Here is a 27,041-nt window from a genome sequence, read left to right as displayed (position 1 = left end):
ATAGTTAGCTTCCCATGTGGGGACGCCACATGTAGGCTCATTGAAGCAGCCGTTCGACCTAACTAAGATATAAATTAGATGTAAAGGAAAACCATTTAGTCTTCTATGGCTGGCCACAACTTGCTGTAAAGTAAGTTAGAAACTTTTGCTAAGTGTTTTGAGTTGTAATTTTTGTAACTGGAAACCTGTTTAAAGAGAATATTAACATTTCAGAAACTAGGAAACATTATGAATAATGACGATATAAAAGAGAGTACCAATACCAAGGAGTGAAACTATAAAGAGGACAATTAGGATGTTTTTTACATCATGGCAAGTAATACACATGGATTGACGCGGTTTTATTGGTCTTTATGGGACTTGGGTATTAACGAGCACTCACTATTTTTTAGATGAAGCAGCTCTGTTATATGGCATTAGCTTAATTTGATTACCCTTTGCACTTATATATGGGCACATGATTTATGGTAAATTCAATTTAAATTGATTGTCCTATTCTATGTCAATAGATAATCAATATATTGCATAGTTTAAAATAGTGCTGTCCTTGCCTGCTCTCTCCTGGGTAACCCAGACAGGAATATTTGACGTGTTTTAGCGCACAATTGTATTTAATTTTTATGTCTATGTTCCTAATGTTATTAAATAAAGATATGGTTATTGTCGGCCTTAAATATCCTATTCATTGAGATATTCTCTCAAACGTTATCCTTTGAGATGGACAATAGGATCCCTACAGATATCCAGGTTCCCACATCTAGAATCGCTGCAGGAGTCTGACATATGTAATGACAGCCCAAAACAATACATGCTAAACTATCTTCCAATGCTTAGTAAAGCAATTGAAAAGTTATGTAGGTCTTGTTGAGGAGATGCAGGATGTAAAGAAAGATAATAGCATTGCAAATGGAATTCTTGTTGGACAAACTGTAGACACTGCTGTAGAGAACGTGGCAGATGCACAGAAGGCTTCTGTTGAGGGAAATCCCTTTTTAAAAACAAAGCCAAAGAACAAGCAAAAATTATGGTTAGCTCAATGGTTAGCACTCTGGCCTTAGGTTCGAATCTCGGCTAGGACATTATTTGCATAGAGGTTTGCCGGCTCTTTCCATGTTTAGGTGACGTTCCTTCGGGTACTATGGTTTGCTCCCACGTTCCAAAAACATGCAATTAGGTTAACTGGCTTCCCACCAAAATGTCCTCAGACTGAGTTCATGACATGTGACTATGATAGGGACATTAGATTGTGAGCCCCTTTGAGGGAAAGTTAATTATATGACTATGGACTTTGTAAAGCTCTGCATTATATGTCGGAGCTATATATATACTGGATAATAATAGACTACTCTCCTGTTAATCAAGAACGATTAAAGCTGTATCTAGAATATATCTTGTTGTTTCCAGCACTGACATGCTACCATGTATAGCAAAGATCATTCACCTAACACCATTCTTTCATTAGATGAAATTCTCTTGTGAATACACACAGTGTGCCTAGTTTTCTATGATTTGCCATTTTTTGGGGTTTAGGAAAAAGGATGTCAAGACATACAGCTCTTTTGGGCAAAGAATTAGTCACAGGGATGACATTCCCTAATAAGAGTACCTTTAAAGTAGTACTAGTAAGAATACCTTTAGAGTAGTGATGGTGGGGTTTAAAGCAATGATGCAATATTGTTGTTTTATATCAAGCTTAAAACAGCTCAGATTAAGCAGATCGAAAAGGTATTATCTGATTCTAAGAAAGGAATATAAAAATACCCATAGATATGCTGCTAAAGGTATACATAAACAAGAGGTGCCATATTAATAAGTTTGATGCATATTATTCAAGGAAATTATAAGAAATGCAGCAAGGGATTTTGATTAGCAAGCATGTATTGGAAATGGCGAAGGGTTTTCTTTTCCCAACAGGGAAAATTTGCACGGGTTTTAATGGTGCCAAATATCAACACTAACAACACATTTTATGTTAAAAAACAATTTGTTGCAATTTATTGTACAATAATATAAAAAAAAGTATCCCAAAACGATAAATACTTGCAAAATGCAAATAATCACATCATTTGTAATGATACACAATAACTTTACAGTCCTACGCGTTTCACCAATAGGCTTCATCAGAAGGAAAGAATGTTATTAGTACCACATCTATGTATTTGTTCAGATGGTTGATACCATGTCATTCAAGCATTGATGTTGGAAAGCAAGATTATTTGTTTAAAATCCATAACACAGACTTTCTTGTGCAGTTAAGAGTGGTATGACCGCATAGTGTTGTGGGTAGTCTTTTAGTGCAACACAGTGTAAATCAAAAAGATAAAATATCACCTTTAGTAGTATTGTTCTCAGGTTATTATTTATCGTTTTGTGATACCTTTTTCTAATATTGTATAATAAATTGCTACAAATTGTTTTTTTTTAACATAAATTGTGTTGTTATTTGGCACCATTAAAACCCCATGCACATTTTCGCTGTTGAGAAAAGAAAACCCTTTGACATTTGTGAATATTCAGGTGTGGTGAAATGTAAACAATTCTCCCAGAGTATCCATTTAAAACATGTATTAGAAACTTCAATAACGCAATAGAAATGTACAATGATGATCACACGGATGTTAGTGGCCTATCATTTATTTACATTCAGGGATGTAGAATCTCATACTATACAAAACGATTCCTCGCTGATTAGAGTATCTAGAAGTACAACCTTCATATAAAGGTTATCACTGAGGGACTTCTACACTAGACATTGCAGAGTTTTGGCTGCAAGAATTGCAATTTTGTACGTGACGGGGAAAATTAAATTGACAAATGGTGCAGAAAGTTTCTCATGTCCGACGCGTTTCGCTAAATAGGCTTCATCAGGGGAGGATGAGACCAATAGATAACAGTGGATGGTATATAGTTTAGAGAAAGATTCTTAATATAGAATCTACCGGTTATGAAACTTCTTGTTATAGAAGCGGCAGGAATGTTTTGATGCTGATGGCTGGATGGCAAATCCATACAAAAAGTATGAGGTCCTACATTGCCTCTAACATAAGTCATCTGTGTGATCAATAGTATACATTTCTATCAAGTTATTTGAGATTTAAAGGCATTCTAAGCAGAGTAGAACCCTTTCTCTTTCATTTAAGTACCTGGAAAAATATAATTAATAAAACAAAAGTCTGAGTCTCTCTGAAAGGGTGGAAACTCCAACTATAATAATTTGTATATTTATACAGAAAGGAGGGGTGGGGTTATTTCTTCCACAACTCTAAAATAGGAAATACGTTTTAAAAACTATATACATAATTCAAGAACAAGAAATCTGGCATATCGCTAGCACATTTATCAAGGGTTGAGTCTTCAACAGTCTCCATACCTAGTTTGAAAGAAAAGAAAAAAAAACTTTTGAATGGGCCTTTCTGTACCTCTTTTCTGCAAATGAACCTCAAATAAAGAGGTTTCATTTTTTCTTGGCCATGAAGTGCCTGGATTAGGTGGCCTCCCACTTGAGTGGTTTTAATCCATTATTTAATAAAGAATTACTAGCAGTGTACTCCCTAGAATGTTTTTTTTTTTTTTTTTCAAGCTGGGTGGAGAAAAAGGGGTCAGTGGGTGGCATCAGCTGTATTGTGACCCAAATTGTCAGTAACCATCCAAAAACAGGTGGTTACTGAAAAGTTCCAGGTGGTGCACCCAACTAAAAAGGGGCTGGGGAGAAGACACACTGGGTGCCGCCATCTTCTTTTGTCTTTTTCCTGTGTCACCTGATCTTGAGATTGGGTGACGGGCTTCTAGAAACTGCATGTGTGAGATCGTCAGGAGCAGCCTAGGCATCCCAGGAGAATGTGAGCTTCCCATTCAGTCAGTATTGCTGTCATTGTCATTGGTATTGTTAGACAGAGGAGCGGTCTTCCCTTAAAATAAAAAAATTGGTAAAAGGAAAATAAAAAAAAAAAAATGTAATTTTTCTTAATTTATAAAAGTTAATTACAGTTTTTTATGTACACAAATATGATATATCTGCTTTAGATAAAAGTATTTATCTTTCCTCCTTCCCCAATAGATCCAAAATACGCATAAGAGATGGTCGTGCTAAGCCTATTGATCTTCTGGCAAAGTACATAAGTGCTGAAGATGATGACTTAGCAGTTGAAATGCATGAGCCATACACTTTCCTTACTGGACTCACTGTGTCTGATCTTGAGGATTTACTGGAAGATATTCAAGTAGGTACTTTTCTTGGCAGAATTATAAAGCTTGATAATGATATGCTTTGTTAACTATTGTTGTTAGTAAAATCGTCCTTTCCAATTCCTATATCAAAAGAACTAGAGCCAATTCAATGAAACTGATGTCATTTCTGGATTCAGCCAGGCCTGAAATACACTAAATATATTGCACAAATGTTTTTTTGCTGAGCTCTGTTTAATATATATACACACATTCAACATCTGCTTTACAGCTATTTTATCCTACTGTTGCTTTTCAGATCTACATGGAGCTGGAACAGGGAAAGAATGTGGATTTTTGGAGAGATATGACGATTATAACAGAGGATGAAATATCTAAACTTCGAAAGTTGGAGTCATTTGGGAAAGGCCCTGGTGAGTTTTAAATCTATATTTTATATTTAACAAACAAAAATAAAATATTAAAACCCCCCCCAGCATTCCAATTCTGTCAGTTTTAATGCAAAAAGTGATCCTTTTTTTTTTGCATAGAAAATTTTGTTTATACCGTGTTTCCCCGAAAATAAGACACCGTCTTATATTTTTTTGGGCTTCCAAAAACACACTAGGTCTTATTTTCAGGGTAGGTCTTATATACTTTTTTTAATGAAAAAAAAACACTTACCATATTCCCAAATTCCCCTTACAAATTCCCCTTCTGATCACTCTGTGCTTTTTTTCCACTGTTCGGCAGTTAAGGCAGGGAACAGCAGGTGGCGCTGTGCCGGCTTCTTTCGCTTTGCTTTACAGACAGGAGAAAACACGATGCTGGCAGAGGAGAGAAGAGAGACGCTGCTGCAGCCAGAAACACACGCAGGATCGCGTATCAGGTGAGTATATTATTTTAATTTTTTTTTTTAACACATTTTTAAGGGCTCATTAGAACTAGCCTGGTTACATGCACTTCAGCTTCTGACAGGCGAAGTGCATGTAATATCACTCCGCCTGTGACAGGAGCCGGAACTACAAGGAAAGCATCGGCTTGTGTGGCTGTGTGTTAGCCCGCTGTGTGTACGCCCGCTGTCTCCCGCTCGGTGAGTACTGTTTTAATTTATGTTTGCTTTTATTTTTTTATTTTTTTTTTTTATTTTTCTACTAGGTCTTATTTTCAGGGTAGGTCTTATATTAGGGCAGGTTGGGGGAAAAGTGCTAGGTCTTATTTTCGGGGTAGGTCTTACTTTCGGGGAAACACGGTATTGTGGGCCTGTAATTTCAAAGGATTAACTCCCGGGTATGACAATTGCATTTAATATATTCTAATCATTAATTATAATATAATAATTGTAAAAAACAATGAAATTACCACAACAATGTAACTTATCAAAAAATGTCAAAAGGTCAGGGATAACAGTGGGCAAATGTAAATCAAGGCACTGGGCAAAGATGTTTGGTGCACTAAAATATGTACTTTTTTGTTTATTATATGTTGTGTAGTGTTTTTTTTTTTACAGTAAAAAACATTTAAAAGCAGATTACATTGCTGCCCGGCCTCACCCCCCGATTACATCACAACTTGTATCACCAGGAAGATGTCACATCTTCCGGGTGATGCGAATGGCGATGTCCTGCCCTGGCTCACCCCCTGTATCCACCAACGCTGCTGCTCACATCTCCAGGGAGATGCGAAGCACAATGCAGGACTTCTGCATTGTGCATCACATCTTCCGGGTGATGCGAGCAGCAATAATAAATTCCCGCCGGCACCACCCCCAGAATTTACTATTTATGAAAAAATATTGAAGCCCTCATCTCCTTCACACTGCCTGCTTCCTGCTAAGCTGCCTGTGTCTACACCAGCTGCATATGTTGCCAGCGGCATCTGGGATTGGTAACAGACAGTACCTGCTGGATTTTTCCCAATCTAGCAGTTTTTTAAGCAGCAGTACTTCGGGCATGAGGAAGGGGCAAATGTAACCTTACTGAATTCAGCCTAACTCTTCAGATGTGCCCCTGAGGCTATATTAGTGAAAACTTTTTTTTTCACTTGATGCATTCAGAAAACGAGCCCAGCTAGTCCCATGCTGGCTCAGCTTCCCCCTTTTTTCTAATGCTCACTGTTACATCCAGCGCCGCATGCACATGCATGAGATTGAGCACTTTTTTGTTGTTGCGTTATAAGAAAGTCTCTGAAGATGCATGTGCAGAAGGAGCAGCCCACAGCCTCTTGGGATATGTGACACAAATATCCCAGGATGCTGTGGAGTTTTCGCTTTAGTCCTTACAACTATGGAAGTAAAGACCTTAAGGGGAGAGGTCCTCCCAAAAAAAAGTGTAAAAACAAAATCAATTTTTTTCCATTCTTTAAAAAAAAAAAAAGCAAAGAAAGTCCTCCGTTCAGAGGGTTTGAGTTTCTGGTAAAAGGCAGGTGGGGGAGGCACCACAGCCAGGTGCTCTGCCCACCAAGAGCTTCAGAGAACTATGCTTTTTTTAAAAAAAAATTGATTTATCGTTCCTTCTTTTGTAACTTGTTTATTTTAAATGCGCACCTAATTTTCTTTGTGCATATCTTGTTATATTCGTTGTAGTTTTCAAATGATGAAAGCGAACCTTCATTTTTATTTTTTTTGGAATGCCCCTTTCCTTTTTTTTCTTGTTGTTTTTTTTTTTTTTTTTATGGCTTTTTTAACCAGCATGGGAGAACCTGGGTGATCCATCAAACCTGGAATAGATCACTTGCTATTAGTTGGCAAAATTTTTTAATCCTGGACCAGATCCATTCCAGGTTTGCCGTATTACCTAGAATCTCTCATGATGGTCTATCTTCTCCATTGTTGGAGAGCTTTCATAAATCAGGTGCTTTATTTTAGCTAGTGGATGGTGGAATTTTCTTTTGCCTCTGAACAAATTGTCCTGGCAGTTGAGGCTGAAAACATGGGTGGTCTACCTAATTCTTTTCCCACTTTTAAAGGGTTTGGAAACTGACAGGCATTTTCAAAGCTCTAGATATATAATGTTATTTGCCTGTATAATTCAAACGTCATTTTCTTTCAGGTCTATTACGTTTTTTGTTTTCCCTTATGCGGCTCGGTATCCAGCAGTCAGTGCTCTTTTGAAGACTTTAAATTCACTGTTTTTACACTGACACTTTGCCTTAATTGGAACCTATGTGTGTCAATTAGTAAATGTTAGGGATTAAGTTGCACACACACAAGTGTAAAAATTCCACTTATAATATTGATTTAAAAAGGATGAACACAAATATGCAATACTAAATTGCTTTGAGAAGTAAGAACATTTCCTAATCAAAAGGAATGTTTCCTCGTGATCAATCATACTTTTTAAACAATGGCTGTTATTTTACATATGGGATACTAAATTGCTTTGAGAAGTAAGAACGTTTCCTAATCAAAAGGAATGTTTCCTCGTGATCAATCATACTTTTTAAACAATGGTCGGTATTTTACAAATGCTGCCGGGGTATGTAATCTTATGAGCACAACTACATATATTATAAATTAGCAGTATTCTTTTATCACCTTTTGTGTTTTGTTTTGTTTTTTTAATAATCAACAGTCTTGGTTGAATAATAAACGGTACACTGTTCATTAATAAGCCTGTATAAACATTTTAACTCCCAAGGATTGCTTTTCATTCAGATCCCCCCCTATATTCTTAAGGTGGAATTCAGGCTTTAGGTAGGAAAGCTTTTGTGGAGACCTACAGTCTTAACCGAAACCTACTATAAACTGTACGAAAAGTGATTGCCTAATTTCAGAATGCATTGGTATACTTGGAGAATATAGCTGCCCTGTATCTGCATAAGAATGAACATTACATCATCTCTCTAAAAAATCAATTTGCATATTTAACTAAGCAGTAAAAATTTTGTTTTGTCTGTTTCAGGAGAAAGGAGGGAAGGTGTAAATATCTCCGTCTGCACAGATGTACAAGCTGTGTTTAAAGGGAAGACCTACAGTCAGCTTCAGGTCATTTCTCAAGGAATTGAGAGCAGAATTAGGGCAGGAGGACCAAACCTAGACATTGGATATTGGGAAAGTCTCTTACAGCAGCTCCGTGCTTACATGGCAAGAGCCAGGTAAATCAAACCTGTGTATTTCAAATGTGTGTGTAAAAACATGTGGTGCACTATATTTTTGATGTTTTTCCATTCACTGTTGGGCTTCCACCATGTAACTTTTACACCTGACATTTCAGTAAAGGGCTGTCTTAATGTTTATGGATAAAAATTAACAGGTCTATGTCTCCCTCCATTAAACACGGTTTCTGTGTTTTTGATCTGATATGCAGTTTGACAAAAACTGAGATCACAGTTAAACCACAATCCTGAATGTTGACATCACCAGAAGGAAGGCAGAAGCAATTAAACCCAATTTCCTTTACAGGAGATAATACCTTCTGACTCCTTTCTCCTGATATACAATTGGCAATATGTCCAATTTGACCACTTTATTTCCTCCTTGCCTATCCCGATCGGAGACCTCTCCACTTTAAATCCTATTGAAAATCTTTTGGAACCAGAGCACAGATCTTCATATGTAGTGTCCCAACTATATAATATCCTGCTGGAGAGGCTGGATTATATTATATTATATTGTGCTGGAGAGGCTGTAGCAACCAGGATACATTGGCCCACATTCAGAGTTTCTGGAAGCAAGTGTCCGAACTGATGGAATCATTTTATGGGACCTCTCTTGTTTTTACCCCCTGAAGGTTCTTGTTTAACTGTACTAAGTCTTCCAGGGAATACTCTGTAGCATGTCTTGTGTGTCAGAATAAGTAAATGGGGATGCATAGTCAAGTAAAAAAAAAAAAAAAGTCCATCAAGTCCTACTATTAGACAAATAAAGTATGCAAGTCAGAAATGCCTGCTTCTACCTGCTTCTTGAAAAATGTAATAGCGATAAAAGAGAGTCCTTTGCAAAAAAAAAAAGGGGGAATTCTAATTTTGCTCTCTGTTCTTTCCAGGCTTAGAGAAAGGCACCAGGATATTCTGCGCCAGAAACTGTTCAAGCTCAAACAAGAGCAAGGTGTTGAAAGTGAGCCTTTGTTCCCTATTGTAAAACAAGAGCCGTGCAGTCCAAGTGAAAGGTGCAGTTAAATTTTTTTTTCTACTGCATTACATTTATATATTATGAAATTTTACACCCAGAACATGATAACTTTTCATACTTTTAGAAGCCTAGATGCTTGTTTGGCTTGTCTATTTACACTATGCAGTGGTAAGTAAAAACATGTTTGCTGCATTGGCATAACCAATGTTTCAAGATAATGCCAAGCTGCACATTTTAAAAAGCAATATGTATCCTCTACTTCATGGCAGTGCACTACTTTTTCCTTATTCTTTTTATTTTCCCCTGTTTTTACTAGAACTGTGTACTGCATTAACAATAACTATACTAAATTTTCTTTGGTCTACTTGGTCCTCAATCTTCCTCTGATAATCTGTTGGATGAGATGATAGTGCCAATGGTTGGTCACACAAGTCTGGGTAACAGACAAGCCAGTGTTTCTCCTCCAACTTTCTAGAGGTAATTCTAGCTGACATTAATACATTTACACTTTATGTGCACACAGGTGTGGTATGTTTGTGTTGAGATATCACCCAATGTCTAGAGATCCAAGCAACCTGAAATAGTTCTGGTCTAGTAAGTTAGTTAATTCTTGATTTTATCAGTGATATTTTGTACTATCCTGCACAAAGGATTCCAAGTATTATTTAACCTGACCAATGGTTCTATGTGATCAAAGTCAACTTTTGTAGAGGATGTCAAATCCCAAGGGTCTGTAACATCCTCAAATGCAAAGCTAGAGCAGTATTGTCATCATGGGGGTTTTGGGCAGGGATTTTGCACAACTGTTGTCCTAGCCTAATCTTTGTGATTCGAGGCTCACAATCACCACAGATTTGGCAGATGAAGAGTTTTAACCCTAAGCTAAGCATTTGCTTTTAGTGATTGCCGCTGCTGCTGTAGCCTCCAACATTTTTAGGGTCAGTTTCCAGTATGTGGGCTGTGTCTTTTATCCATTTCTTGTCAGGCAGCTGGTGTAGGTGTGGCTTTTTTGCTTTTGGGTCAGTGCCATAAGTTTTGCATGTTGCCTTTCTTTGCAAGATGTCTTTGCTGGTCTTTATCCTCTTCTCCTGAGTTTTCTCTACCTTCCCTCTGTAGTACTGTTGTACACTCTGCCTTCTTGTCCTTAAACTTCACTTCTCCAAATTCAATGTCTGTTGTTTTATGTAGCTCACCAATCTTCAGTAATGCACAGCTTAATTGTTTATAGTGCAATGACTCCCTCTTGCCCTACACATGGAAAAAAAATATAGAAAAATAGTACTTGAATCAGGGCCTTCCAAGGCAGGGCAACATGTCATACACAGCAAAAGATAAAAGCACCCTGGGTTCCAAAGTCTCATGAAGCCAGAGAATAACCATTCACCTCCAATGAATCAGATTATTTCTAGATTTCATTGAAATAAGGTTAAAGTGGAAGTAAACCCCAAAAAAATCACACTTCAATCCCACAGTTCAGTTCACTGGTTGGGGGGTTTATTCCATCGGGTCCCGCATCATCCCGGTATCCGGGATGCTCGGCCATGGGCAGAAGGAGCAGCCAAGGGCCTCCTCATGGCTATTTATTCTTGATCGCCTAGGCAATGAAGAATTTAAGGAGTGGTGCTGCGCTTAAAAAAGACATAATTTTTCTTTGAACAAGGGTTGAACAAGAGCAATAAAATAAATCTGCTGTTGAATCTAAAGAAGTGAGTAAGTCACATAGGCCAGTAACGTTTGTCAACTTTTCATTGATATCTTAAATATAAAAACGTTGTTTTGCTTTGCTTTTATTGAATCTGAGGGAGAGTGGGCAGCTCTAAGTCCAGTTTGGAAAAGAGAAAAAACAGGAACGAACACACACAGTAACTGCTTGGGAGGAGACATGTTCTTGAATTTATGTAATCATACCCTTAGCTGCCTGAGGCTCAGTATCCACAGATTCCACCATATGTGCCAAGGCACGTAAATCTGTGTGGAGAATAATAATATCCTTCCTGCATGCCTCTTTAACTTCCAGAACTAGCCTGTGGAAGTCCTCTTTAGTCCCTCCATAACGCTGAGTCTATAGGTGCACCTGTGGGTATTCCTGAGTCGGCCCTCTGTCCTCCCCCTGTAGGGCCAAGGCCGTGAATCTCCCTTTCCCCAGTGACAAAGAGGAGCAAGAGATAGCGGCTCCCATATCATGGGACTAATGGCAGGGCATCTTGATGACTGGGCGATTGAGGGGTGGCAGGTTGTTTAGGCCCCTGAGGGGGACTCACTGTGGCAGGCTGGTGATGTCCTCTTTTGTGTGCGGCTTCACCCTTAAGGGTTGTGTAAGAAGAGGTGGAGGCTGGGCACCCTCCATGGAGGACATATCCAGGGGGTCCTTGACATTGTGCTCTTGCGCAGTCTGCAATGCCTTGCTGACCTCAGAAATGCAATCCTGGAGAACCTATCCCTTGGGGATAGTGGGAATGTCCGTATGGGAGAGGGAGATGCTTCCTGTTCCTCTCCACTTGTGTCCCGGTTGTGGGGCTCAATCTTGGATCCAGAGCCCAGTGCTGCTGTGCCTGACACAAAAAAGCCTGGGATGGAGCTCCAGAAATTCCGACAGTGGTCAGTGTGGCACATGCCCCAGTACCTCTGGGTTCTTTTTGCTGGCGTCTGTTGCCCATCTTCTGTTAAGTTCCTCCGGTACATGGGTTGGTTCAGGAACTCAGTTATTCAGCTGTCATCTGGAAGGGCGATTAAGCCACACCCCCTCTACCTATTTCTAGACAGCCTTGACACTAGTTGTGCCTGGCATAGGTTTATGGAAGTGGACTTTCCAGTCATGCAATAAATCAAACTGCTGGAATATTTTCATCAGTTTAATTTAGATCATTCCCTCGGAGGCACAATACATGTTCAATAAAACAACTGTAGTCATCTTGATGGCAATTCCAGCATCCAATGTGGTATCATACATTTGTTTCCCCATTAATAAAAAACTATCAAGTAAAAAAAAAACAGAACCTTTTTTTTATCCATTATCTGCTGGGTTGCTACCTATTTATTTTGACTAAGCAAATGACGCATTAATCTGCAATTGGCACCGCTGCATAAAAAGTCATGTGTGAATGGGCCCATGGTACGGTACATTAGTGATTTTTTTTTTTCCCATTGCTGGGGGTTAGCACCTCATTGGCTAGGTTTATTGATGTGTCCACCATTTTCCTGGATCTTAGGGGCTTGTTGAAGCACACCACCCTGGGATTGTCTTTACTATGCAAGTTTATCTGATTCTGGAAATTGGATGAGAAATCCTTAATTCTTCACCTCAACCGTTTTAATAGTAATCCACAGATATTTTTTTTGTGTGCAGTAATAGCATATATTAGATAGCTGTCTGTGTGCAGCCTAAAATAATTAGTTGTGTTCGTAATGACAACAGCAATTGCTTTATTGGTATATCTGTGACTTGATGGTCTTTTGCCCCTTCTGAAGTAAGTTTTGAATCTCTTTTCTAGCTTTCCCAGAATTTCTCTTTACCGTGTTTGAAGCCCTCAGTGAATGTTTCCAGTATGGGAATGGCTTTTGGCCATGGGAATATTCCACTTTTGAGAATGTGTGAAGTCTGTGATGTAGTGTCATGGATATGTTGTTGGAGTCCATATTACCAAAAAAATGTAATGTCATTATTCCTGGACTTTGCAGGGCAAAAATAGGGGGAAAAAAAAAAATCTGACTTCCTATGTAAGTTTGGCTTTTATAAGGTAAAATGATAATAATATAGTGGCTTAGTTGTGACAGATGCTAGTCTATTGGGGTAAAAGTTTCCTGCATAAATCTGTCAAATTTATTTGTTGTTTTTGATTGGCTGTCCCCATTTTTTCCTGTAGCTGGGATCTCTATTCTGTTAACCCTGTCATTCCTCGGTAGTTCTTTGACTTCCTATACTTTGTATCATACTTGTATATAGAGTACTTTTGTGAAGTAATTTGTTTTTTTGATTTAAATTGGCTGTTGATGTGTACAGTTGGATTGCGTAGTGAGAACCCTTAGTTGCTCTTTTTTACATCTTAGTTTTGGTCCCCTTTTAGTAAATTATGGTATCTTCAAAGTTTTTAGTAGTATGTGGGACCTACTATTACTACTTAGACCGCATTAAAAACAAAAAAATCCTTTGATAGCTGAAATACTACTGCTGTTGTTAACCTCTCCTCTTACAAATTCTAATTAGCCTTTTTACTTTAAGCATCTGTTTTGTGACATTCCAGTTTCCACTGGGTCTTCTCTTTACCTTTAACTTTAGGCTGGTTCTTTCTTTAAATGCTCATCTCACTGCCTACTTGCCCTGTGCACAATTCCTATGTGCTGTCCAATAGTTTATTCCTCTAACAATAAAGAGGAAGGACCATTGTTAACTGGTCAGCATAGGATCCATGATTCCAAAAAAATAGGAAAATATTTGAATTTATCTTTTTAAACCAGGTAAAGGATGTTGCAGTGTGGTTGGTGGAAGGGTTTGGCAGAAGATAGATTATGCTAGAAGATGGGCTATAAATATTTATGTTCATAGATTCATTATTCTTGTTCATGGGTTTCTATAGGCCATTAAAGACTAATATTTGTATGATTATTTTTTTTTGTTTTGTTTGCTTTTTTTTTTCTAGGTTAGTTAAAGATGAGCCTGTCTTGGAGCAGCCTGGTCCATCTTCTACTGTTTCAGTACCTGAGGAATCTGGAACTGTGCCAGAAGGGGAAGGCAAAGATGAATGTGGGGAGTCTGTGCTTTTAGAAGAAGATCTTATACAGCAAAGCCTCAGTGATTATGATGCTGGCAGGTACAGTCCTAAGCTATTAACCAACCAGGAGCTGCCCTTTGATGCACATATAGTAGACTTTGAGGAAGATCAACAGAGACTGGTATTGTGTAGACAACAGCTGCAAGTAACAGGTAAGATATGAATGTCTTACACAGTTTTAAAACAAATATTGTATCTACACTGTATGAGTATGGTATGAGTAGATGTCATGAAACCTAATGTCTAGAAAGTGGGTAATTATTCAAGTGAAAAAAACAAAGAATGGTATGGATGATATTGGGTCCACTTTTTTGCACATTGATTTCCTTTTTAAATTTTTTGTTATATATTGTATAATTTTCAGATGATAAAGTGATCTTTCATTGTTGTATTTATGGAATTCCCTTTTCTTATTCTGTATGGTTTCTTTAAACATTAGCCATATAGGTTTTAGTAGTTGATTATTTATCACTTGTTTTGCACTGGGGGGCCCTATATCAGACTCCAATATTTAAATGTATATCATGCATAGCCCCAGCCCCTTTCTAGTGGGTGGAGTGCCAGCTGCAGTGCCTTCCCTGCCCAGCTCTAATCCAATTGCTGCTAAGAGGTGGAAGGGGGAAAACAGCACAGCTAGAATGAGATCGGGAAACAAGCAGTCCCACTCCCATTTTCTAGTTTGAGCTGTGTGTAAAATGTATTTGCCCCAAATGGGCTTGTGTAATGACATCAACGGTAGCACAGTATAATAGCAGTGTGTGTGAATGCTGTATGTCATATTCTCAAGCCTTACAACTTACTGTGTGGAAACCTTCTCCTAAACCATTGGTCCTGACCTAAAATTGTCAGGGTGCACAAAGGTCTCTCAAAGTTAGTAGTAGCCGTAATTTAAGTCCCCCACACAATTCCCCTGAAGTTGGTGGTGTGTTCAAAACCAAAAATGTGGTTTTGAACACACACACCACCCCCCCCCCCCCCCCACCCCACTAAAATTTCATTACTATGGCATCATCTGAACGTGAGAAAAACTCCACCATCAAAAAACACAGTTCCAAATTACTACCCGATTCTAACATCTAAACCCAAATTTCGCTGGAATGTGCAACTGAAAATGTGTAGGGAATGTCTGTGGATTACACCCCACAAAATTTCATCACTTTGGCATCATTGGAACAAAAAAGTCTGCCCATCAAAATTAAATTGGTGTTTAGTTACTGGTAGGGTACAGTCATGTGTAACAGGGAGGTGCGTTTTAATGGGTAGAATTTATGTTGTAGTAATGCCATGGGGTTGAAAGTTTGGGGGTTTTACCCACAAGTGTCCCCAACTTGCACCTATATTTTTATTTCACTGCTGCTTTCTAGAGAAATTAGGATTCAAGGTAGGGAAGTTGACAGTTAAGTGTAACAGGACAGGCAGGGTGTTATGGTGGGGAGATGTGTTTTATGTTCTAATGTTGCCATGCTAATTAAATTTTAGGGGGGTATACATGTGTCCCCCACTTGCATTTACATTTTCAGTTTCCTACACCCCATTCCAGATGTATTGGGGTTCAAAGAACAGAAGCAGAAAGGGTAGCATAATATAACAGTTATAGTTTTGTGAAGGTAGATACAAAATTTAGGGGCCCCAACCCAAATCTTTTTGCTATGTTAGTGGCCCCAAAGGTCCCTAAATTAGCATTTTCAATTTTGGGCTCCTAGATGCACTTGGCTTTGAAACAGCAACCACAATGTTCAATGTTCACAAGTTTTTAAACTTGTTACCCTCATATCTTGAAATTCTTCAAAGGTTTTGGTTACCAGTAGCTATGAGGGTCCCCTGTGTACCCTGAAACTTTCAAGTTGTTACAACCAACAGTTTAGGAGATATGGAGGTTTGATCACAGTGAGCCGTTAGGCTGAAGAATATGACAAGCAGCTTTAACACACACAGCTATCACACTTGGCTGCTGATGATGTCATCGTACATGCACACTTGGGTGAATAAATGTCAATGATTTTTTTTTTTGTCCTGCCCCAGCTGGATGTCACATGCATGGGGCTCTTAAAGCATTATCACATTTTAACATTATATAAGTGGTGACTTTGCCCCTTTTATATGATGAAAAAATTTGGGTTTTTTTCCCCCATTTTTTTTGTCTCAACATAATCACATGCTCCATCAGCAATTTCACTTTCAGATCATCTCCCAGACAGACACCACCACCTTTTAAGGTGCGTACACACTTCCAATTTTTATCGTTCAAAACGAACGAAGAACGATCGATTGGGCAAAAAATCGTTTGTAAAAAAGTAACCAACGACGCCGACGAACGAGGAAAGACGTTGGAAACGAACGACCGGACCGGCGGATCGGATTGGACGACGATCGTTGACATCGTTCGTGTGTACGTCGTTCGTTGATCGCCATGCCCTGAGCATGCGTTATGAACGAACGTTCGTTCACTTTCCTGTCGTGCACATAGTTCCTCTATCGCTCAAATGATCGTATCTATTGTGTGTACAATATCTACGAACGATCGTGTCGTTATCTCTATGTGCAGGATCGGTGCTATACGATCGTTCGTAGATATCGTGCAGGATCGTTCGTCGTTCGTTTTCCAACGATAATAATTGGAAGTGTGTACGTAGCTTTAGATTTACTGTCTTGATAATGCTAAAGCCCAGTCATGTGAAGGACAAAACCAACAATACCAACTTAAGTCATAATGCGCTTCATTCATTAAGGCTTCCAACTTCCTTGTTTAATTGCCAGACTTCTAGCATTGGTGAGTCTATAAACCGTTGCTGCATTTACCAGCAGTTTGCCAAATCCTTTTGTATTTCAGTACATAAAGTACTGCACACTTCAATGTTTGTGTGTAATATGGGAAAATCCTTATATTTATCCATAATTCTTCCCCCAGCTATCCCCATTCCACCCTCCACTGGTGACTCTACCCCTATCTAACCTTTTGCCACCTTGACTGTCCCACACCCCCTCTGTCCTAGTTTAAGTATTCCTCCACCATTCCGTACATTTTTCCCCTAGCACAGCAGACCCTGCTTCCATTTAGGTGCAAATCATCCCAGGCCCATAGGTTGTACCCCAATGAAAAGTTATCCCATTGCTCTAGGAATCCAAATCCTTCCCTTTTACACCAGGACTTAAGCCATGCTTTTAGCTTTCTAAACTCCCACTGCCTTTCCTGTGTTGTGCATGGCACAGGCAATTTTCCACAAAAAATAATCTTAGATGTCCTTCTTTTTAACTTGAAACCTAGTTCTTTAAACTGATATCTAAGGATCATCCATCCTCCATGTTATCCTGTCATTGGATCTAACATGAAGCGAGACAGCTGGGTCATGGCCAGACCCTTCCAGGAATTTGTACACTTGGTCCACCAAATTCCGGACTCTGGCACCAGGGAGACAGCAAACCATTTGGTTGAAGCCAAAAAACTATCAGTCCACCTGAATATATAATGCCATATTACAAACAATTGTCTAAGCCTTTCTGCATTGCCTTTCCCACCCCTACTAGATGGGCTGCTCTCATCACTGTTTGGGAAAGCTGTAACATCTAAGGCTGCCACCTCCTGAGTTTTCCACATGCACATCTTCACATAACTTTGCAAATTTATTAGGGTACTCGAACACAGGGTTGGCTTTCCTTTTTTGTAGCTCCTACCACTTCCTCTAACTACTTTAATCCATCTTTCCATATCTATCCCAATAACTGTCTGCTTAGTTACCAGGGGACTCCTCTCAAGTTTATCCTGTAATCTCCATTTTGCAATGCTGGGACGTTTGTGTTTTTGTAACCTTACTGCCGGTGTGAATTCAGCCTAACTTCAGATGTTCTCCTGTGTCTATAATTAGTTAAAGTGAACTTTTGTGAAAACATTTTTTTTTTACTTGATTCTTTTACAAAATTAGCTCAGCAGGCCCATGCTGGCTCAGCTTCCACCTTCTCTGTGATGCTCACTTGTACATCCAAGTGCGGCCTTGCACTGCGCATTAGATTGAACACTTTTTTTTACATTATACGAAAGCCTCTGAAGGTGCATGCACACAAGGAGCAGTGCAGAACCTCTTGGGATATGTGACACAAATATTCCAGGAGGCTGCGGATTTCTCCTTCGGTCTTTACCGAAATGGCAGTAAAGAATGAAGGGGGAGAGGTCCTCTCCACAAACGTGTAAAAACAAAAAACGCACATTTTTCCATACATACCAGAGAAAGTCACTCTTTAATATAATGTTAGAATTGTTGTGATGCTTTAATAGCATCATGCATGTGATATCAGATGGAGACAAGACAGACAGTGACCCCCCTCATCACTGCCCATATTCTATATAAAAACACTGTCTGTGACATTTATCCGCAGTGTGTAATGTCATCGGCAGCGCAGTGTGATCGCTATGTGAGTGTAAAAGCTGCTTGTCATATTCTGCAGCCTAACAACTCGCTGTGTTCAAACCTTCAGATCTCCTAAACCATTGGTTGTATTAACTTGAGGGATAGGAAACTGAAACTGTAGGTGCAAGTGGGGGACACTTGTGGCTAAACCCTTATAAAATGTAATTAGTATGGCATTATGAGAACATAAATCTCTACCCAGCAAAATGTGCTGCCTTCTCTGTTAAACATATCTGTCTGCATCGTACGTCAGACTCCAATTTCTCCAGAATTAAGAGGTGCAGGGAAACAAAAATATAGGTGGAAGTGGGAGACACGTGTGACGATCACCTTTCATCACCATGGCATCATTACATAATTTAAAAAAAAAATGTCCATCAAAATGCACTTCCTTGTTACACATGACTGTACCCTTCCTGTACCTCAACCTCAATAAAATTTAGTGGGCAGAGTTCATTTTCTAATAATGCCATAGTGATGAAGTTTTAGGGGATGTTATTCACAGATGTTCCCCACTTGTACCTATATTTTTGGTTTCTTACACCTCCCCATTCCCCGATTGAAGTTCAGAATGTTAGATAAGTGGACAGGAATGTATAACAGGGCAGGGAAGCCCATTTTAATGGGCAGAGTGTTTTATGTTCTAATGATGCCGTAGTAATGAGATTGTAAGGTGAGAATGTGCCCGCCACTTGCACCTATATTTTCAGTTTTGTACCTCCCACCTCAGAGAAATTGGTGTACAAAGAAGAGAAGCAGACAGTAGTCTCATATGTATAGATTTGTGACAGGTAGGTATATATTTAGGGGCCCCACCCCAATGCTCCTTGCTATGTTAGTGGCCCCCGGGGTCCCCAATTTGCACTTTCAATTTAGGACTCCTAGTTGTACTTTTCTCTGAAACAGCAACCCCAAAGTTTAATTTTCATAACGTTTTACATTTGTGACCCCCATATCTTGAAATTCTTTAAATCTGGGGGCCTGAAATTGTAGTAACTAGTATCTATGAGGGTCCCCTGTATACCCTGAAAATTACAAGTCATTGTGACATACATATTAGGAGATACGGAGGTTTGTACACAGAGAGCTATGAGGATGCAGAATGACACGCAGAGCTAGAGGTGGATACATTTCACAGGCAGAGCTCGTGCTATGAGATGGGGGCGGGGCTGCCTGTGTCTCCTTCACATGAAGGCTGAGCTGTGTGCTCACCTCTCATCGGCAGCAATTCTCTGAACGGATGACACAGAGCACTCTCACTGAGATCCGTGCATCTGAGGATGAGAGCTGCCGAGAGCTGGGCGGGGTATTCAAATCAGCCGGGCGGAGCAACCGGCTAAAAACCTCTGGGGAGAACTTTGAATAATTATAAAAAATGTTAAATTAATATAACAATAGATTTGTTACATTAATCAAATTTAAAACACTGGAATCTGTCCAAACAAGGGTGCAATATTGTTGTTAAATTAGTAATAATTATTTATTATTTGGATTTGTTTTTTATCACTTTATTACTGTGATCAATGTGTTAAAAGCAGATTACAATGTAATCTGCTTTTAAATTTCCTGCCAGGCCACGCCTCCCCAGCGTACCGACGCTTCACGCATCCCATCGATCACACCGGGGATGCGATGCCAGGGGACACAGAACCTGGCCGGCATCGCTGGAGGACGCCGCTGGATCATGGGGAGCAGGTAGGATCTTTACAATGCTACCCTGAGTGTGGCTCGGGGTTTCCGCTTTTGGTACATAAAATTAACCCCGAGCCACACTCGGGAATACCGCCAGGGGAGTTATTCCCAAACTCTTTATAATTTATAAAAATGTTAAAATGTAAGGCTCCCAACACTGAACCCCACTGTATTTCATTACCAACCTGTTGTTTACTAGAGGTTCCTTGAGCAATGAGCAGTTTTTGACATTCATGTCAATTTACGGCAATGACCTTTTCGGCTGTATTGAATGCAATACAAATTGATTTTGAAGTTCCCACCCCGCCAGCAACGTATGCACCGACGTCACCGGGAACTTCCAGGTGACTCATCGGATGCAGAAGATGCCGGAGGAGCAAGTAAGAAGACGCATAGGAAGATAGAAGATGCGAAAGACGACGCGGGATGCGGATCAGGTAAGACTCGATTTACTATTTTATCCCATAGGTTTACCTACCCTGAGTGTGACTCGGTTACCGCTTTTAGCATGTTTTTTTTTCTACCCGAGTCACACTCGGGGTTACCGCCCAGGAGGTTAATGTGCTTCTATATCAAATTCCCTAGTATGTTTGTTTCCAACCATAGTGAAACTTTCAGGTCTGTATCTACTTGGTAATGACTTTGTTCCCTTTTTAAAGATAGGTACCACATTTGCTTTATGTCAGATTAGAAATGGCCAATATTAGCCATTTCCTTTACCTACAAATATACCACTGTATGCAAAACATACTTCTACAGTAACTCCTCTGTTTTGTAGAAGGCTATAAAAGAAAATACCATAATATGCCAGGTTGCATAAATCTATACTGTTCCAACATGCACCTGCATGCAACAAGTCTCACGAAATAGATTTCCAGTCTACCCATATAAAACCTTAATAGGATGTGCTCAAACAGGTTGTCAAAAGCACGTTTGTCTTACAAATGATAGACCTGCCAACACAGTGTTCTCCCTAGAAATTATTTTTTTCAGCCGGGTGGTCCAAAGTTGGCAGGGCAAGACACAGCAAATTTAGTGTTCCTAGTAGTTTATTCCATAGGTATGCAGTAACCCCTATTATTGTGTCAGTGTACTACCTACCCACTATACTTTGTTCCAAATTTTCAATGCCTGCCCTGTTAGTATAACCAATTTTTCCATCTTTTGTATTATGCCCCAACTGTTCATTGCCGTGTCTCAACCTCCTAGTGTTTTATATTTTGTTAAGAGTGTAATCCCATGCCGTAGTGTTATAATGTAATGAATGTAGTGTAACAAGTTCGGCTTAGTTTACATTAGCAGTAATACACTGGCATTTACTGTTCCCGAGTGACTACTGGCAACTGCTAGGAACCTGATATTGGTAACAGGCAGTAGCTGCTAGGCTTTTTCAGACCTAGCAGTATTTCAAGCAGCAGTGGGTTCCGGGCATGAGGAAGTGTATACATAGTAGGTTAGGTTGAAAAAATAGTCCATCAAGTTTAACCACCAGGGAAATGAACTTATCCCAGATATAAAACCCTATGGACATAGTTGGTCCAGAGGAAGGCAAAGAAACCCTGCTACAATTTGGCTTCAACAGGGAAAGAAAAAAATCCTTCCTGATTCCATGAACCAATCGGATGTTCCCTGTATCAACTGTCTCTGTTATCTTTACTTTAAAGCATTAATACCTAGTTATATTCTGTGCTTCCACAAAAGCATCCAGCTTTTTCTTAAAGCAATCTATAGTAGTTGCTGAAACTACTTCCTGAGGGAGCTGATTCCACATTTTCACAGACCTTACATTGAAGAATTCCTTTCTTATCTTTCTTATTATTCCTTTCCTATCTTATTCTTATTACCTATCAAAATCAGGGAATGAAGGGGGGAATAGGAAACATAAATTAAGTAGGGGAACTTAATGCAGCTCAACAATTCTTTTATTAATATTAGATGGATGACAATATGACCTGATAAGAATGGTAGTAAAACCCTAATACACTCACCTAGTTATTGGATGCACCTTGGGCTCCAGTGTCATACCATACAGTATGACTGAAAAGTTCAATTATTCCATTCAATTGTTCCAGAGACAAAGTATATCGTAAGTATGGCATCCAGGTGTTGAGTATCAAGATGTTGGATGGCATCTGTCTTATCTTTAACCATAAATGTTTGAAAATAGTTTAAAATCTGAGAAAGTGTGGGAGGACGTGGTTCTAGCCAATTTTTCAAAATACATCCTTTGCTGCTCTAATACAAAGCTGCTCCAGTTTAGACAATGAAAGTGGAAGCTGGCGATGAAAAAGAGCAGTAAGTGGAGACATGGGCTAAGTATGACTTGTCATACTTTCAGTAAACATAAAAATAGACCTCCAAAATGCATATATTTTGGGGCATTCCCACAACACATGTTCTAATGTGGCCATATGAAGGGAAAAATGTTTAGTCAAGCTGTCAAATGCCGGGGATAGAAGAGGGATTTAGTCTTCATATCAAAGGTATAGCAAGCCCTGTGTATGATTCTATATTGCAGTTCTCTCTATATTTCGCTGCCTGTTAGCTTCCTAACAAGGCCCCAGCTAGTCTCCAGTAAATCTAAGTTGTTTGGGTACGGTAAGTTCAGAAAGGTAACCCAACGACATACAAAAGCTAGCTGTGAATCTCCCTCAGCAGCATTACACTTCAATAAAGGATATAAATCTGAAATTGAGTGCCCAATAAATTTACTAATGATGGTGGTAACGTTACACTAGGAGTAGCTTCAGACAGACCGATGTGTGCTTCATTTGTAGATAGTATAGAAAATCATGAGAGGGAAGAGCATATTTGACTTTGAATATAGGGAATGACATCAATTTTCTTTGGTCATCCAGTACATGGGCTAATGAAGTTACACCAGGTTTTTCACCAGAAGGAACATTTTTTGTATTGGGGCACCTGCGTAAAAGTTGTACATATGGGAGTAGCTGAAGTAGAGTGTACCTGACATTTATGCAAATTTTTATTTTCACACCACACTATCAGCGTACCTTTTTTGAAAATTTTGTCTTCTTTCAAAATTAGCTGTACAAAATTAACTTAGTGTCCTTAATCACTATGAATATGAACCCAGCAGTTACTTGCAGGCACGTGGCATAGTAATACACATGAATGTGAAGAAGCGTCAACCTATTATGATTTAGGTGAAAAGGGAGATGTTTAAGCTGACCGGCCAGAGGGAAGACCCTCCCAAATCTCTGTTTTTCAGTGCTGCTGGATACATAAGTGCGAAATTTAACGCCTTTGGAAACGAGCTGTTTACAGATTGGTGAAAACACTCGGCGCTGTTTGGTGGTTTCAGTCAAATAATCTGAGAATAGCAGCGCTTTACTATCACCCTCAAAAGTGGGCTTGAGACCGATAGGCCTTGAGACGCTGCATTTTGTCAGTGAAATCCAAGTACTGGGCGATTATAGTCAATTGTGATAATTTGTTACGTTGGAGTGGTCCCATTCTGTGAGCCCTCTTCACATTCATAGGTGTTCCAAAGTTTTCGGTAGCATATGTATGCTGAATTTATGCAAATTAGTGGCTTTATATGATTCCGGTAGCCCAATGATTCTGATATTATTTTGGTGTCAGCGATTTTCCATATCAATTACTTTTTCAGATAATAAATTGTACTGCTTCCCATCTGTTGCTGTTGGGTGTGAGCTGTTAATAAATTATCCTCCAGATCACTTACACGTCCTGCATTTCATGCAGTTCTTCCCCATGTTTTGCCACTATATCTGTAATTGGTTGCAGGTGTGGGGGTCAGCGTTTCCTTAATCAGCATCAAGCAGGGTTGGAGTTGTTGAGACACCAAGTGCCAATTTTTTGTAATTTAGTGGGACGCATTCATGTGCAGGGGGATTTGCCCTACCTGGGCTGGATCCTGTCTCCATGTGCTCCGGAGACTCGTCTGCTATCCTGGAAGCTGTGCACTTCCAAGCTGTTGTCTTCTGCTGGATCGGCCGGGGAGATGGAGGAGTGGAAACGAAGCGGTCCATGCAAGCGGAACGGTAGTGTGCTGTATCTGCCGGGGTACTGTACTGTAAAGGAGAGTCAGGAGGACGCAGGATCACAGGGGAGCTGAAGCTGCTGCTTTACACATCGGGCCCCAGAACTGGAAGCTGTATTTTTTAACCCCCCCTAGCGGTAATCCCGAGTGTGACTCTGGGTGGATTTAGTGTACCAAAAGCAGTAACCCTGAGTAACACTCGGCATTGCTTTAAACTAAAAAAAAACCCCCACTTACCATGTTCTGTCGGTGTCCCCTGGCGTCCTGCTGGTCCCCGCGGGTCCTGGGGACACGTCCATCCTCCTCGATCTCCAGCCGCATAATGCAACGACTATCTCCGAGGGTTTCCCGGTGACATTGGTGCGGGCGGAGCGAGCGAGCAGATCGCTGGGAAATTTAAGTACTTTTGTATTGGATTCAGTACAAAATTGCTGTATTGAGTCCAGTACAAAGAAATATTCATATAATATATATATATATATATATATATATTATTTTATAATATATATATATATTATTTTATAATACATATATGCTACTGTAAAGTTACATTATATGATTAATTATTTTTTTTTTTTTTTTACAGTTTTTTATTTAAAGTTTATTGTTAAATTAATAAATGTATTAAACATAGGTGAGTTATGCCTAGGAATAATAGCCTACAATGTAAAATAAATTTCCATGCAAAAACATGGAACACTTTTTGCATGGAAATTTGCACATACCGTAATTACATTGCTAGGGGGGTTAAATGTCTTTTACTTAATCATATTCTTTTAACATGAGACTTGAGATATATATTTAACCAAGGAAATATGTTTTGCAGTATTCTGTTGATTTAAAACACCTCTATTTCTGTTCTTTGTTCTTTGAAATGTGGCTCTGCTCTCTCTACTCTCTAGTATGTTCTTTTTGTTTACAACCTTAAAAAAAATAAGAAACCCTAAATACTACCCAGATTTGACTTGAACCTTTATATTCTCTGCATTATTTAGGACTAAGTCCAACAGGTTATCATTTCTAGTTGGGAGTGCGGGCGGGCCATCTATAAACACCTTTTTAAAATATTCTTGTCATGTTGCCATTTTGCTTTTCCATCCACGTTATTACCCAGTCACTTTTAGGCTAGTTAATTGTGTGTGTGCATTATTGTTTGCCACCAGTAGACGGCACTGTGTGTAAAGTGTATTATAGCTTGTCTTTAAAAACCCTGATGTCAAACCAAGGTCAATTTTTTTTCCTAGGACATTACACTAGATGTCCATTTATTACAAACTGGGATATATATATATATATATATATATATATATATATATATATATATATATATATATATATATATATATATTAGGTAGGGCCTAATTTTGTCTGCCCAGTTATATTTTAACTTCCACTTTCCTCTTATTTTTATTTTAAATACTTCTCCAACCATTACGTTTTTGGTGAAAAATATTTAGCAAAAAGATTGTACCCCACTAAAAAGTCAGCCTTTCCACACTGGCTTTAAATTTATTAGCTACAGTTTAAATGACAAGTTTTATTGATCTATTAGTTTGTCCAGATATACTCTATCTACAGTAAATTTAAATTCTACCTTTGAGATTGTTTTGGGTATTAAAACATGGTTATATGCTTACATGGTTGGTTCTCTGTCCAATCCAGCATAAATGCTTACATTTGAGAAAAAAGCGTAGTATGTACTGCAACAAAGTATATTCTAAGTTTGAAAGTATATTGTGAGTATACTGTACTTATAGCTGTGTTACATCTTCCAATAATATTTTTTAGTAATTAGAAATCTTTGTTTCAGGTGATGCCAGTGAGAGTGCTGAAGACATCTTTATTCGAAAAGCAAAAGAAGGAATGGATGGTGATGAAGCTCAATTTAGTGTGGAAATTCCAGTTACAAGCAAAGCCTACCTATGGGCGGACAAATACAGACCTCGTAAACCTCGGTTCTTTAATCGTGTACACACTGGATTTGAGTGGAATAAATATAATCAGACCCACTATGATTTTGACAATCCTCCTCCAAAGATTGTTCAGGGCTACAAATTTAATATTTTTTATCCAGATCTGATTGATAAAAGGTCCACTCCTGAATATTTCCTTGAAGCTTGCCATGACAATAAGGATTTTGCAATTCTAAGGTTTCATGCAGGGCCTCCCTATGAAGACATTGCATTCAAAATAGTAAATCGTGAGTGGGAGTATTCCCATCGACATGGTTTTCGCTGCCAGTTCTCAAATGGTATTTTTCAGTTGTGGTTTCACTTTAAGAGATATCGGTACAGAAGATAACTGTGTTGTGATTTGGAAATATATTTGGTTTAATCAATTTTATACAAAAAAAGACAGATGATTCTTTTCTAAGATGTTTCCAGTGTTCATTTTAGCTCACAGAATTAAAAGTATTTTTATTTTGATTTGTGTTTTTTTTTTTTTTTTAAATATATATATTAAACATCCTTTATTTAAAAGAAAAGGTTTTGACTTGCACAATGGTATTAGTACATACAGCAACAGATAAGCAAAATAATCCAAATACAGTAAACACGTGTCATATTAATAATATTAATTTACAGTAAACAGAAAGGTATCCTATGATAAAACAACCTTCAAAAGAAACAATAAGTTTGGTCTTGGTCTAATCATTGCTGTTAAATAGACTAAAAATTATCTTTTTTTAACATACAGGTTTTCAATTTTATAGAGAAATTGAGGATTTAAAAGTAAGCTAGAAGAGACTAGATCAAGTTACAATGAAAGAGAGAAAGTGATTGAACCAGTGGAGAATCTGGTGTGACAGAGTGTTCCTAAAATGTCAAGAAATGCAGAGATAATGTTGTAGAGGCTCCAGGGAAAGAGAGCATGATTATGTTTGTATAGGTTTTCAGGAAGAAACCAGGGAAAAA

The 27,041-nt window shown here is 38.8% G+C and overlaps 1 protein-coding gene across 1 annotated transcript in view; it reads left to right on the top strand.

Moving 5' to 3' along the window:
• LOC140326461 (splicing factor Cactin-like) overlaps nucleotides 1-26,552 on the top strand; it is a 47,566-nt gene extending 21,014 nt beyond the window's left edge. The window contains exons 5-10 of the mRNA XM_072405070.1: nucleotides 4,058-4,220; nucleotides 4,484-4,598; nucleotides 8,067-8,259; nucleotides 9,150-9,272; nucleotides 13,873-14,156; nucleotides 25,937-26,552. Of these exons, the coding sequence (XP_072261171.1) occupies nucleotides 4,058-4,220; nucleotides 4,484-4,598; nucleotides 8,067-8,259; nucleotides 9,150-9,272; nucleotides 13,873-14,156; nucleotides 25,937-26,427 (1,369 nt within the window). The 3' untranslated portion in view covers nucleotides 26,428-26,552. The remainder of the gene's footprint in view (nucleotides 1-4,057; nucleotides 4,221-4,483; nucleotides 4,599-8,066; nucleotides 8,260-9,149; nucleotides 9,273-13,872; nucleotides 14,157-25,936) is intronic.
• The last annotated feature ends 489 nt before the right edge of the window (nucleotides 26,553-27,041 follow it).

Source organism: Pyxicephalus adspersus, chromosome 3 (assembly GCF_032062135.1).
Source record: "Pyxicephalus adspersus chromosome 3, UCB_Pads_2.0, whole genome shotgun sequence".
Taxonomy (NCBI): Eukaryota; Metazoa; Chordata; class Amphibia; order Anura; family Pyxicephalidae; genus Pyxicephalus; species Pyxicephalus adspersus.
Note: the sequence above shows the minus strand (reverse complement) of the source record. Positions and strands in the feature narration are given on the sequence as shown.